This window comes from Nomascus leucogenys, chromosome 15, assembly GCF_006542625.1.
Source record: "Nomascus leucogenys isolate Asia chromosome 15, Asia_NLE_v1, whole genome shotgun sequence".
Taxonomy (NCBI): domain Eukaryota; kingdom Metazoa; phylum Chordata; class Mammalia; order Primates; family Hylobatidae; genus Nomascus; species Nomascus leucogenys.
In genome coordinates, this window is record NC_044395.1 from 13,210,608 (window position 1) to 13,225,607 (window position 15,000).

General features: G+C 42.7%; 1 protein-coding gene across 1 annotated transcript in view; it reads right to left on the reverse strand.

Moving 5' to 3' along the window:
- The window catches only part of SORL1 (sortilin related receptor 1), a 181,059-nt gene that overhangs the window by 44,686 nt on the left and 121,373 nt on the right, over positions 1–15,000 (reverse strand). Inside the window, exons 24-28 of the mRNA XM_030794523.1 lie at positions 14,164–14,286; positions 11,147–11,266; positions 4,939–5,064; positions 2,195–2,302; positions 371–502 (exon numbers count right to left, since the gene is read on the reverse strand). Coding sequence (XP_030650383.1) covers positions 371–502; positions 2,195–2,302; positions 4,939–5,064; positions 11,147–11,266; positions 14,164–14,286 — 609 coding nt within the window. The remainder of the gene's footprint in view (positions 1–370; positions 503–2,194; positions 2,303–4,938; positions 5,065–11,146; positions 11,267–14,163; positions 14,287–15,000) is intronic.

Below are 15,000 nucleotides of genomic sequence, written 5' to 3' on the forward strand. Positions count from 1 at the left end.
AGGCAGGGTAAGGGGCTACGGCACGCTGGGAGTGCCATCTGATAAAGTACTGGCAAGAAAGCCCTCTCACTTTCAGCGACCCTTGAGCCAAGACCCTGGTCACTCGCCATCCTGCCCTTTATACATACACCCACGACTGAAAAGCAGGATTCCTTAAGCAACAAAGGAAAGTCTTTCTCAGAAAAGGCAAGCTTGGATGCTCAACCTAGACATATAAGCTAAACAGAGGTGCAACTCCAGGGTAGCCAAACCCTTGACACTCAACCAAGACCTGTGAGTTATTAAATAGAGACACAACCCCAGGGTGGCCAAACCCCCGTGCAAGTTCTTTAGTGACTGTGAGTCACCTCCCCTGCCTGCCCCAACTCACAGCATCCCGCAAACGCTGCATCCTCATCGGACCCGTCGCGGCACTGGATGATTCCGTCACAGACCATGGAGTGGAATAGGCACTGCTGGCGGTTCTTACACACGAAGTCCATGAAGTGCGTACAGAGGGGCTCTGTAAGGGATCCAGAGAGGGCAAGAGGCCATGAGCACTACGGCTGGCTGGGCCCTCTGGCCCTGGGCAAGTGCACACAAGTACAGATGTGGCTTCAGGAAGCAACAGTAAAAGTCACCATTTATTGAGCACTTGTTTTCGCCAAGCCTAGAGCTAAAGCACTTGACATAAAGTGCATCATTAAACCCTCAAGACATCAGGAGAGATTTTATTGTCGCTAATTCAAAAAGAGAAAACAAGGGCAGTAGCATTAAGTATTTTGCCAAGAGTACACTGCTGATGAAAATGAAGCCAAAAGTGAAATCCAGAGCTGTCTGGCATCAAACCCCCTGATCTCAAGCATGATTAATAGATATTGACTCTCTAATATGGGGGTAGGCAACTTTTTCTGTAAGGAACTAGTATTATGGAATGCACTGTGTTCCCCCAAAATTTGTATGTTGAAGCCCTGATCCCCAATTTGACTGTATTTGGAGATAGGGCCTTTAAAAAGGTAATGGAGGTTAAATGAAAACATAAGAACGGGGCCTAAACTCAAAAGAATTAGTGTCCTTTGAGAAGAGAGAGACACCAGGAATGCCCACACAGAGAAAGGGCCATGTGAGGACACAGCAAGGAGACCTTTGTACTTGAATTGCAACTGGCTCTCTCCAAGGTTTGCAGCCTGACGGCCTTTGGACTTGAACTATAGCCTCAGTGTCCCTGGGTCTCCAGCCTGCTGGCTCACCTAGCAAATTTGGGACTTGCCAGCCTCCAAAATTGCATGAACCAATTCCTTAAAATAAATCTCTCTCTATATATATATACATATGCATATCCTATTGGTCCTATTCCTCTGGAGAACCCCAACTAACCCCAACTAACACAACTAGAAAGCAACTATTGCAGGGTTTCCAGGTCATACAGACTCTGTCACAACTGCTCAAGTCCACCACTACAGCAGGAGAGCAGCCATATACAATATGTAAACAAATAGTAGTTACTGTATGCAAATCAAACCTCATTTAATAGAGCAGGTTAGGGACTGGATTTTGCCCACAGGCTAGTTTGCCACTCCCAGCACTGAAACATTAGCTCTCAATCCAGACTGCACAGTAGAATCACCAGGAGCACCATAAATGTCCCAATGCCCCAGCCACACCTACGCTAATTAAATCAGAATCTCTGGGGCTAAGCTCCAGGCACCAGAAGGGTTTAAAGCTCCCCAGGTGATTCCAATATATAATCATGGATGAGCACCAGTGACCCAAGGCAATCTTTCCGGGGCTAAAGAAAACTGAAGATACAGAGGGTCACCTGGCCTAAAAATGCCCACCCACATCCCCCCACTCTACCCCCAGTGATACTCAGCAACACTAATAAAAACCAATCAAGTAGAAATAAGTGGCCAATTCAAAACAACTAGTCAATTAATAGAACATATTTCAACTAAACAATAACATTCACTGAAGTTCGAACTAATCCCACCATCGCCCCCAACCCTGCTTTCTTCCTTCCTGCTCTCCTTTAACCAAACCATGTCTCTCTGCCACGATCAACCTCTAGGAGTCCTAGCCAAGTACTCGGGCATCAACTCAGTTAAAAGCTAACCACAAGCAGGTACTGAGGAAATGACAGGATTTAGTCCAATATACGCTCTTCACTCATAATCACCAGGCCTGAGTGCTTCCTGGGGGCAAGGAATGAACTCACCGCAGTGCTGTTCATCGGAGCCATCAGAGCAATCACGCAGACCATCACAATGTTTGCTGGATGGGATGCAAGTGCCATTTGGGCAGCGGAATCCATTGCACTTCTTCTCTGAAATAGAATTCAACAATACAGAAGAATGATGAGGAGGAAACAGGCAGGCACTCACGCACAGTGCTGGTGGGAGTATGCACTGGTACCACCACTGGGGAGGGCAATTTGGCTATAACTAGCAAAATGACAAATGTATTTACACTTTGACCCAGTAATTCTACTTTTGTAGAAATGCATTCTACTTCACAACTGAAAAATAATGTAAATAAAAGTTTACGACCTTGTACTTAATGTAAAGTACAAGGGTTGCATTACAACACTGTTTATAATAGATTGAAAACGGCCCACAAGTGTTGCATTGCAAAACTGTGTAATAGATTGAAAACAGTCCATCAACAAGAGACTGTTTAATAAATTACTGTACACTGGAACACAGACAGCTATAAAGAGATGCAAGAAGTGCTCTATAAAAATTATGCCCTAGATAAACAGTTCTGTGAAAAAAACAAGGTATAAAACAATATGCAAAGTTAAACATTATGGGTATGAAATAGGACAATAATACAGAGTATACTTAAGTTTGTTTATATACGCACAAAAATATTCTGAAAAAATATACAACCTGGTTTCCTATTAGGAAAAAGTGGGAACTGGGCAGGTGAGGAGATCAACCTTTAACTCTATACCTTTTTGTATCTTTTCCATTTTGATAAGTGTGTGTGTGTGTGTGTGTGTGTGTGTATATATATATATATATATTTTGTTTGTTTGTTTTAAGGCAGACTCTTGCTCTGTCACCCAACCTGGAGTGCAGTGGCACGATCACAGTTCACTGCAGCCTCCACCTCCCGTGCTCAAGCAATCCTGCCACCTCAGCCTCCTGAGTAGCTGGGATCACAGGCACGTGCCACTACGCCTGGCTAATTTTTGGATTTTTGTAGAGATACGGTCTTGCCATGTTGCCCAGGCTGATCTCAAATTCCTGGGCTCAAGCCATCCTCCTGCCTCAGCCTCCTAAAGTGCTGGGATTACAGGCGTGAGCCACCGTACCTGACCTAAGTATACTTTTTAGAAGAAAAAGAAAAGCTTCAATGAATAGAAAAAGCACAATATGAATCTTTAGTATGAAATCCTAGTTTTATAAAGCTCTTTAAATCACTCACCACCTTAATTCTGGAGGAATTCTAAAGCAAAGCTGTTTTGGAGAGTTTGCCTAGAAATGCTAAGAGTCTGAGGTTTCACAACAGTTCCAGGGGAAATTAAACTAGAACTAAGGTATCTTGATCAGAATCTTTAGTACTAGGTCACCTTTTCTCCTGAGCAAAAAGTTATTGCCAGGTATTGGACTTGAAAATCAGTTCTGGCTAGGCGCAGTGGCTCGTGCCTATAATCCCAGCACTTTGGGAGGCCGAGGTGGGCAGATCACTTGAACCCAGGAGTTTGAGATCAGCCTGAGCCATATGGCGAAAACCTCATCTCTACAAAAAAATACAAAAATTAGCTGGGCATGGTGGCCCACCCCTGTGGTCCCAGCTACTCAGGAGGCTGAAGTAGGAAGATGGCTTGCGCCCAGGAGGTCGAAGCTGCAGTGAGCCACAATCATACTACTATATTCCAGCCTGGGTGACAGAGTGAGACCCTATCTCAAAAAAAAAAAAAAAAAAAAAAAAAGAAAGAAAGAAAATCACTTCTAATGAGGCAGTCATAGATAGCCTTTGCAAACTGAGCTCTGTGTAGAATAGTTCCTTGAGGATTAGGTATAAGCATGAAAATGTGTTTTAATCCTGTAAAAAGTAATCATTTCTGGGAAATTAGCCAAAGGATATCAGACAGAAACAGTAAACAAGCACCACTATTTGGAGAAACGGTTAATGTCACTAGGTAGAAAAAGTATTTTAAAAGAGGTATAAATGAAAACTACATGAGGCAAACACACATATTACATTAGTGGAAGCAACTAAAAAGATACAAATCTAATATCAAGGGAGACTTGGGGAAACATGCACCGTATTACTAGTAGAGACACATTTGATGTAATCCCTTGGAAACCCAATCTGGTAACAGAGAGACTCAAAAACTGGTCAGAACCTTTCACCTTACAACTCCATACTGAAGAACGCCTCTCAGAAAATATCTCAAAGAAAAATCAGGCCATTTCCAAGGACACGAATAGTGGTACTAGCATAACAGTATAAATCTAGAAACCTCAAACACCCAACCAGGAAGCAACCATGTAAACTAGGTTATGGTAGTATAAAGTGAGTATGCATCTTCCATGAAAATGCTTACTACAGAAAAACAGAGTTGCATAAACATCTTTACTTAAGGAGTAGAATGTATAACAACATGTAGACAACTAACATCCCCTGAAAATTTGGAACGTTTGGCAAAAGGATAGAGAACCTTAAACATATTCGGTTTCAAAAAGCATTTTATATATTTTGTTTACGTGGCAGCATTTTATATAGTTTGTGTGTGGGGAAACTGCTTGCCTGCAACTCTTAAGACTATATAATATAATCTGATACATCATATGGCAATATAACATAGAAAGTAGATGGGTTTATTCAGTTTCAGACTGTAAATATCGGCATAGGAGAACAGCATTTCATCCCCTGGCTCTCTGTTGCCTCTCTTCCTGAACAGCAGACACTGGGGAGGCTCAGGGAGGGAGCTGGGGAATTCGCATTTACCACAGTTGACTGGATCCTCATCGGAACCATCCTGGCAGTCTGTATCCCCATCACACGCCCACCGCTGGGGGATGCAGTGCCCATTTCGGCACTGGAAGTTGGAGGCCTCACAGGTGTGATAGATGGCTGTAACAGAGAAGAGAGACACAGTCGCACACCCCTCATCTCCATCCCCCGCCAACTGTCCAAGGTGGTGGGCTGAAAAGAGGTTTGCACGAGGTAGGAATAAGGGCTGAACTGTGGGAGCACCTGGGTTTCTCCTCGGTTGGGAATTGGGCACTTGGGCTGACCTTGGGCAGCTCCCTTGATGGACTTGAGCCTATGGATTTATAAACATGACCCAGGCCATTGCCCAGGCACAGATGCACACGTTAAAAAATCACTTGCTCTTCATGACAACCTATGAGGTAAGGATTATTCCCCTTTCACAAATGAGAAACAGGCTTAGAGAGAATAGGAAAATTAGAGATCATTAAATAGTAACACCAAGGCAGTCCAAGGCCCAAGCCTGCACTTCTTCTACTATACCCTAGTAGTTTGCCTTCTCACCTAAATCCTCTTACTTATCCAGATGCTGAGAAATAAGGAGCAGCAGCCTGTGCTCAGGAGATGGAGTCCTGGACGTGGTGCAGCCACTGTGTGGTGACCTCAAATTCACCATCCTTACGGTGATACCTAAGGGCCCTGCTAAGTTCTGGAAGGCCATACATTACAATTTAAAAACAAAAACAAAAACAAAACCCAATTTCAAATGTGAAAAATCTCAGGCCAAAGGAATATAAAAAAGTCATCCAAAATCACAACGAAAGCAGGCCTAAGAACATGAAATTGTCTTTCTGTAGAGTTGAGAGCAACATCTACCAGCCAATAATATGTTGTGTCCACTATAATCACTAAAAGCAAAAAAGAAGCTAGTGAAACAGAGAGTCACTGTTAAACATGAACAGCCTCCTCTGCACACATGGGCTGAGGCCACCTGGAAGTCATTTAGAACCACCTCAAAAACTCAGTCAAACACTAGTTCAAATGCATAATATGTGCCTCCAACCCAACCAACACTCCTAACGGTCCTCTCCATCTGATTTCCTCTTCCTCCTCTGAAACAGAAAGCTGTTTGTGTCTGTTCACTGCTGAATGCAAGCCAGGACTGGCCTTGTTTACAACCAGCATAAAATAATAGAACCTAGATAGATGGGCTCTCTGTTAGTTTAACTGTGTGGAGAGGATGACTCCACAACAGAAAGAAACAAAACACACAGAAGTGGGTTGCTGAGAGCAAACTATAGTTTTCTATTCAACTGGGATAGTTGGCAGTAAGCTGCCCAAGGACTGGGGAAATTGGTTTGTGATGTCCTCAGGAATTTTACTGCATTTGAGGCTATTTTTTGCAATGGTCAGATATCCAAAGAAGCTGATTTTTCAAACCACTTTAAAACAAGTGGTGGCTCATTATCTATGTCTTCCCATCTCTCCAAGGACCAAGGCTGTATTTGGCAGCATGTATATACAACTATAAGAAGTTTCAATATTTACAATCTTTGGCACTCAGAATCCATTAAACATCTTTAAAAACTATACTTATTTCTGATAAGAGGAATAAATATATCATGCATGTTACATGAGTTTCTGCCCCAGTAACAGCCATCGCCTGGAATACTTTTGATTTATTCGTGTCACAAGTCTGACAGCCTCTCAAAACATCCCTCACCGACACCTTGCTCACATTCATAAAATATAAAGTTGCCTAAACCAATTGCCATATTAATCTAGTTATTATTCAGCCTCTGCATTTCATTTTTAATTGAAAACCACTTCAGAGTGCTAGTGAAGTTTCCAAATGACAATTCTGGGAGGCATGGCTGAGATCTCCAGATTCTATTACAGAAATTGAGCTCAGAAAGAGTAATCAATTTGCACAATTTCATTCAAGTGGCCACGCATGGCTGGAATGCATAATGCATTATCTTTTTCTAGATTTTTCTATCTTCTTAGTAACTTACTAGCTCTGATTTTGAGTGCCCGGTAAATACTGCATGCTTAATACATAATTTTTTTTTTAATTACAAGGATGGAAGAGATGGACTTTAATCCAGACTGAAGAATTTAGGGAAGAAAAAGAATCCTCTGTATGGTAGGATTCATTGTAACTATAAGAATGGTGAGGTTCATGTGGTAAACAATCATGGAAATCTAATATCAGGTTTCTAATATAGGTCAATATCCTACAACTTAATCTTTGACTCAGGCAGAACTTTCCTGATGCCTCAAGACCTGCTGGAACACCTGATTAAAAGCATTAACCAAACATGGGCGGAGTAGAATGGATGAAATAAGTACTATAACAGGGAAAGCACTGCCTTATTTCTTATAAGGCACTAGACTATTAAGAAGTGCATGAGGCGTGGTAGCTCACACCTGTAATCCCAGCACTTGGGGAGGCTGAGCGGGGTGGATCACTTTGAGATCAGGAGTTGGAGACAAGCTTGGCCAACATGGTAAAACCCTATCCCTAGTAAAAACACAAAAATTAGCCAGGCCTGCTGGCGCACACCTGGAGTCCCAGCTACTCATGAGGCTGAGGCAGGAGAATTGCTTGAACCTGGGAGACAGACGATGCAGTGAGCCAAGATCACACCACTGCACTCTAGCCTGGGTGACAGAGTGAGACCCTGTCTCAAAAAAAAAAAAAAAAAAAAAAAAAAGTGTATGAGAAGGGGACCAGGTGCAGTAGCTCATACCTGTAATCCCAGCATTTTGAGAGGACGAGGTAAGAGGATCACTTGCACCCAGGAGTTCGAGACCAGGCTGGGCAATATGGTGAAACCCCATCTCTACAAAACATACAAAAATTAGCCAGGCACGATGGCACATGCCTGTAGTCCCAGCTACTCAAGAGGCTGAGGCGGGAAGATGGATTGAGCCAGGAGGGCAAGGCTACAGTGAGCTGTCATCGCACCACTACCCTCCAGCCTGGGAGACAGAACAAAACCCTGTCTCAAAAAAAAAAAAAAAAAAAAAAGCGCATGAAGAAAAAAATGACTATCATCACAATTTGAATGATTAATGACAGAGAAGAAAAAACATAAAGTATTAAAAAAACACTGAAAAATAAAAGGCAGATTTGAAAAAGAACCAAACATAAATTCTAGATACAAAACATGTACTCATGGAAATAAAAAAAAATAGCTCCATGTATATGTGAAACAGCAGATTAGAGTTAGCTGAAAAGAGAATTGTTGAACTGGAAGATAAATCCAGAGAAGTCACTCAGATTCTAGCACAGAGTCACAAAGAGACAGCAAATATAAAAACAGGAGGGAAGAGAACAACAGAATGAGGCAGTCCAACGAATGGCTTAGAGTAACTGCTGACGACAAGACCAGAGAAAGTAGCCAACAGGTATAGTTGAAGAGTTAGTAGCTGTAACTTCCCAGAGTTGTCTTTCAAAAAATTCTCAGATCTTAAAACAAACAAAGTCTCAAGCAGGATAAGTAAAAATAATTCCACACCTAGGTAGGTAAAACTAAGAGCAATATAACCTAAAGGTAATTAGAAAGAAAAGAATGTCTGTTATTATTTGAACAGACAACTAAGAGCAGAATTCAAACCAACACAAAAGAGGCCAGGAAGAAATGGAAGAATTCTACGAAAATACAGAAAATTACTAAAAACCTAGAAACCCAAACCCATCTGAATTCAAGATTGAGGATTAAAGATATGTCTATACTAACAAAACCTTGAAAGAGTTTGCCACTCATAGACTCCTGCTGCAAAACCCCTGAAGCATGTACATTGGTGGGAGGCATTAGCAACAAGACACAAAGGTAGTTGGTAATACCTGTGTGCCTATGCAGAAGTGTGGTTATTTAAAAAGAGTTACAGTTAAGCTTAGGATTTTTTAACATAAAACTAAAATACTAAATATTTCGTGTTTAAAATACTAGGTATTTTAGTACTGGAACTGTAGGCAGAGATTTGGATCAAATTCTAAAGTCCCCATATATCTAGGAGGAGGAAAGATGTTACGAATACAAATAAAATGTCTACAGGTAATTGTCCTAAAAAACACACAGAAATCAGATGTATACGTTTAAAAACAATAGCGGTGGGTTGAGGCGAATAAACAGCCCTGTGGAAAGTAAAAGTGAGGAAAAGAAAAGCAAAGAGGACGCACAGCAGAGTGCGCATCCAAGCTGATGCCAACAGGAGTTCAGCTACCTTGACCTATTTCTTTTGGCACTGTACGCAGCTTAATTTAGCAGGTCTGAAAATGAGGTGTCACGCCACACATCACCATGAGCTCACATCTGACCTCCAACTATTTTGAGACGACAGAGAAGGTGGATCATCCTTGAAAGTTTCAGAAGAACAGCCCTTGGAACAAGGCTGCAGTTGAGCAGCAAGGACTCTAAGTTTTCTCCAGTTTCCCTTGCCGGAAGAAAATCAGAGAAAAAACTAGGAGTTTATACAAGCTTGCCTACAGAAATGAAGTTATCAATTCATTCTGCAAGACCGCCACACACTGCTGAAACGCAAATTTGAGTAAGGCAGTTGTGTTAACAAGATGTTCAATCATACTGCAATTTACAAACTGCAATGTTCAAGTGCACCCTTCTAATCTATTAACTAATTATCCATCCAAACCCGAAGCTTCCAAACAGCATTCACATGTTTCCTGTGCCAACGGCAGCTCCTTTATGGGCCTCGGTTCTTCCTCCTTCTGCAGGCCAGGCTTACATACAGACAGAAGCATCTTCCTGCAGTCTTTTCAGAAGCAGAGGTGCAGACACAGAGGCTGCGCCGGAAAGAATATGGGTGGACTTTACAAGCGAACAGGATTTGGTAACAACACAGAATATCCCCTGTGATGTATACGGCATTTGAAGAGATCCATTCACTCCCTTAAGGCCATATGAGGTCACCTCCAAACTAAAACGAATAGAGGGAAGCAGTTGCGTAAAATGACTCAATCCACAAAGGTTCTCTGAGCACGTACTCTATTACGTGCTGGACACTGCAGAGAGTACAAAAGAGTAAAAGAAGAGGTCATCTCTCTCCTTGGGGAAGCAAGTCTAAGCCAGAGCATAATGCACAGTTATTTATCCTTAGGTTTGAGATATAACAGATGCACCTTCTTTGTATTTGCTTTTACCAATTAGTAGGCGTGCTTTGAGCCGCCAGATGCCGGTCAGTGTAGGAAGTGCCGGGATGCTCTGGGGGCAGAGGAGGTTAAGACATGAGATTTAAAAGTCCAATAATTCACAAGATTAATGACTGGCTTCAGATAATTGAGAAGTTGACTCAACAATGAATTACACAATGAAGTCTGAATTATCCAAGTGTAAAAACAGATCTGTCCTTACCATGAAATGTTTAAAGGAAACATCTTTATTTCCCTAGTCCAAAATCACTAGAGGGGTTCAAGACAGAATTGGATAACAGCTTCTCGAGGAGGCTATAGAGCAAATTTACCTCAATGAGTAATAAAATCTGGAACAAAAATTCCTTAATTTTTGTTTTTTTGACAAATTATAATGGGGTGCAAAATGACGATTATAAAATGGAATTTGTTTTCATTTCTCCACAAGCTTCTCAACTCCTTGCACTACCCACTGCCTATCGCACCCAGTCTGCCCTGCCCCATCATAATGTATATGGCCACCATTCATCCACTCATTCATAAAAATAATGTAATGAACACAAGTGAACCCAACAAAAGAATGAAAACATTACCCCTGCCTTATAGCACCTAGCACATTCATGTTGTTTCCATCTTTACTTTTAATAAAATCTTACCCAAAACGGGTACAAACACAGTTTACATTTTCATTGTCTGGGGAACCCCCTAATGCTCCATTTAAAAAACATGAACTAGTTCAGTGCTTACTCAAAGTATGTACCCCAGCCGAGGGGCTGATCTGAAAACTGTTTAACACTGGTCCTGAATGAATAAGAAGCTTGAGCCAGAACATAAATCAACGATATCACTCAGAACACTGTTTAGTCAGTTGAAAGCAGGGTGTTGATTTACATTCTGGCACAGGCTCCTTATCTCATCAAAGACCAGCTCTTTGAGAAGCATGAAACTCGTTGATTTCTAAGGTCCAAGCTAATTCTCAGAGCCTAGATTTTCCGATCGTTTAAAGCTATAATGTTAACCACTGCATGAACGCATGAGTGCTGTCAACTGAGTCCAGGAAGTACTGACCGGTACAGTTGGCTTCGTCAGACCAGTCCCTGCAGTCGTTGTCCCCGTCACATACCCAGGAGGAGCGGATGCACATGCCGGAACTGCAGTTGTACTCGTCACTCCGGCACTGGTGCATTTCTGCAGGTGAGACCATAAACAGAGAGGTGAGGACAAAAGCTTGTTCAGAATTTTGTCTCTGGTGTCAAAGCTCTCATAAAGGATGGAGATGGACACATGATCACCAATGATCCATAGAGACCATGAACGAAGAGACTTTGACCAGGGACATAAGGTCATTTAGCAGCTTCCAGTCAGGGTGCTGCAAATGGGTTACAGGTGGGCCGAGATTCTGAGACCCTCAGACCCTTAGAGCTGCTTGCCTCTTGACAACAGCATCCTTGTCCATTCATCCCAGTGCTCTTCACATATATTATTTTCTATGCTTGCTATGATGGGAAGAAAGTTAGGAAGCAGTGATAGAGGAGGCCAGGAAGTAGAACTTTCAAGAAACAGAGGACTCCTACAGACACAGCCTGTGGTTTGAGAAAAGGAGTGCTGAGAGGTCTGCATGCGCTGATCACTGTGAGATGCTCAGTCAGAGAGAGGAAAATCAGTGCTGAGCTCCCAAAACGGAGGAAACATAACTCGGGGCTTTCTGTGGGCAGAGCTCCAGGGACGTGGGTGGATGCGCTGTCTCTAGAAGGGTGGGGTCCTGGTACGAACCAACCAGCAGAGCTTGACCAAGAACGGGAAGGAGGCTGCCCTGGCAACAGCCTTCAAAGCTCCTGGGGAGATCATGAAGACAGAATGCTATAGACTAAGCTTATAAACAATAGCAATTTATTTCTCTCGGTTCTGGAGGCTAGGAAAATTCAAAAGTTTATACTTCATATGTTGAAACTTCAAATTCGTATGTTGAAACTTAATCACCAATGTGATATTATTAAGAGATGGGGCCTTTGTGAGGTAATTAAGTCATGGGGGCAGAGCCTTCATGAATAGGGTTAGTGTCCTTATGAAAGAGGTGGGAGGGAGCTGTTCACTCCTTCTGCCACGCTTGTGTACAGATAGAAGCATTTCCCTGCAGTCCTTCCAGAAGCAGAGGTGCCATCTGATGATGCAGTGAAGGTACCATCTATGAGGAAGAGGCCCTCACTAGACAATAAGTCTGCTGGTACCTCAATCTTGGACCTCCCAGTCTCCAGTACTGTGAGAAACAAAATACTATTGTTTATAAATTACCTACACTAAGTATTTTGTTATCGCAGCCCAAATAGACTGTGGCATAGAATTTTCACATGGAGCTTACAGAGCCTCAGAAAACAGGAGCAGCCAAGCATGGGGCCCAAGGCAGCCATTTCAGTCATTCTCCCCAAGAGGCTTGTTGATGGCAAAGCTAGTAAATCAGATATTTTTGAGGAAGAGTTTGGAAACTTATGAAGAGCACCTGCATCAGAGGAAGGGGCTAACTGGGACCCTGGGATGAATTCAGGACAAACTAGTAAGAATGGGCCATGAACAGAGGATCCAGGGGGCTGAAACTGCTTCACGGTCAAACATGTGCCCAGTACGTGAGCTTGATGATACCAGAAAGAGGGAACCATGTGGAGTTTCCTTCTTACTAGGGCAAAACTAGCCGCACATTTCAGCCTTTTAAGAGTGCTGGGAAGGAAATGGCAGGGATGAAGGGAAAATAGTTGCACATTCCAAGGACATGTTTTCAGGCACTTGAAGAAGAAAAACTGGGAATTGTTTAAAAACCTTCCAAGAGCCAGGCTAGGGGTATTTTCTGTGTGGAAATGACCTAGGCCCTGCTCTGCTGGTTAATTGCATTGAGATGATTTACAAGCTGCCCTTGCTCCCCTTATTTCAGCTGCTATGAGTCAAACCACCTGCTCGTAATCAAGCAGGCTGTGTCCATGTGCATAAGCACAGCGTGGCTGGACTTGCCCCCCGTGGACAGGGAGAGAGGGCCCAGTAGGGCCTGGCCAACTCATCACCATGTCTGGGTCAGCGTCTGGCCTCCACTCTCACTTCCCTCTCATGCCTCAATCTGGCACACCATGCTGATTGCATAATGTCTCCTTCAGTGGTCAGCAACTATGAGTCTGGGACCAGGGACTGTTAACTAAGATGGGTCTCATGAAACTGACAAGGAGGTACTGTGCAACAGAAATAGTGGTGGATTAGAAAACGGAAGACATGGATTCCAGTTCCCCATTCTGACACAAACTAATTGTGTCACCTTGAATAAGCCCCCTGACCTCTATAGACCTCAGTCACTTTAGAAAGTAGAAATTAAAAGGATTGGACCAGAGAATCTCTATCATTCCTTGGAATTGTAACCCACTGTTTTTCTAAATATAAAAATGTCCATTCAGAAAACAGATGCTCACTCAATGCCTATACCATCTGCTAACTTCTAATAATAACAGAGTTGAATGAATTAAATTGGTTAAAAAAAAAAAAGAACAGTTCACAGAGGTGCAGATTTGTGTCTTCAGCAGGCTAATCTCACACCCACTGAGACATGTGGGCCAAGCCTATAGAGCTGTTAATAACCCCCTGAATTCATTCAGAAATTTACTTCTTTATCATCACCTTTCATCCTTATAGCATCTCTCCAAGGCAAAGCAGGGTCCATTTCCCCATTTTTCAGATTAGAAAACAAAGGCTAATCTAAGAGTAGGTGACAGGAGCTGAGTCCAGGCTCCATCTTTTCTGACCGTGAATCATGAGGATTCAGTTCGCTGGAGACACTTGATCCAGGATTAATGGGACCCTAGATTCCCATTAACTCTGGATCAAGTGTCTCCAGCAGAACTGAATCCTCATGAAAAGCAGCAAACAAGCTCTTTAAGAATGGACAGAGAAATGACTCAACCCCACCATGTGGATGGAGAAAGCCATTCAGCTAGAATATCATAAATCCTGAGACGGCTATCAGAAAACCAGTACACACCAGTACAGCCCCGTGAGGGAGCACGATGACCGCCCTCTCCAGAGCAGGGTTTCAGGATGTGGTGTCCCCTTACCACAATGACTTTCATCACTGTTGTCTCCACAGTCATCCTCAAGGTCACATTTATAGGAGAGTGGGATACAAGTCCCAGACTCGTGGCAACGAAACTGGGTGTCCAGGTCACAGATGGTGGTAGCTAAAATGGAAGAGGAAGACAACATATTCCTTAGGTACAATTCATTTTCCACAAATGTAAACAACCTGCTGGAAAACCAATTAAAAAATAGAAGAAAGCAGATACTAATTGTAGCAACAGAAATTAAACCTAGACTTACAGAAGAAATAAATTGCATGAGAGCCTGAAATTTACAACCAAGAGAGATAAGGGCATATCTTTCTGCGGACAGCTTCCAGATCCGAACAGGACTGGGAAAAGTGAGAAACTGTCATCTGTTGGGGAAAGAGAGTGACAGGCTAGATTACCTCCTAAGATCCCTTCAGACGTGAAAAGTGTCTTCCTAAATAAGTGACAGAAATACCTTTATCTACAAAACTACCATTAGAGAAGCTCAATTTCACACAAGAAGTTAGCACTTCATTGTACAGATGGTAAAGGCAGCATGGAGGTAGAATTCTACATTAGTAACATAGGCTGTGTCTGCAGTCGGTCAAGACTGGGCATCAAATCCTGGCTCTACCTCTTCCTGGGGAAATTAATTTTAATCTCCCTGCGGCTCAGTTTTCTCAACAGTAAAATTGGGTAAGATAACGTGTGCTAGTGCTTGAGATTACAGTCAGAGAGACTAGATTTTTTTGTTTTTTGAGATGGAGTCTCACTCTGTTGCCCAGGCTGGAGTGCAGTGGCACAATCTTGGCTCACTGCAACCTCTGCCTCCCAGGTTCAAGTGAT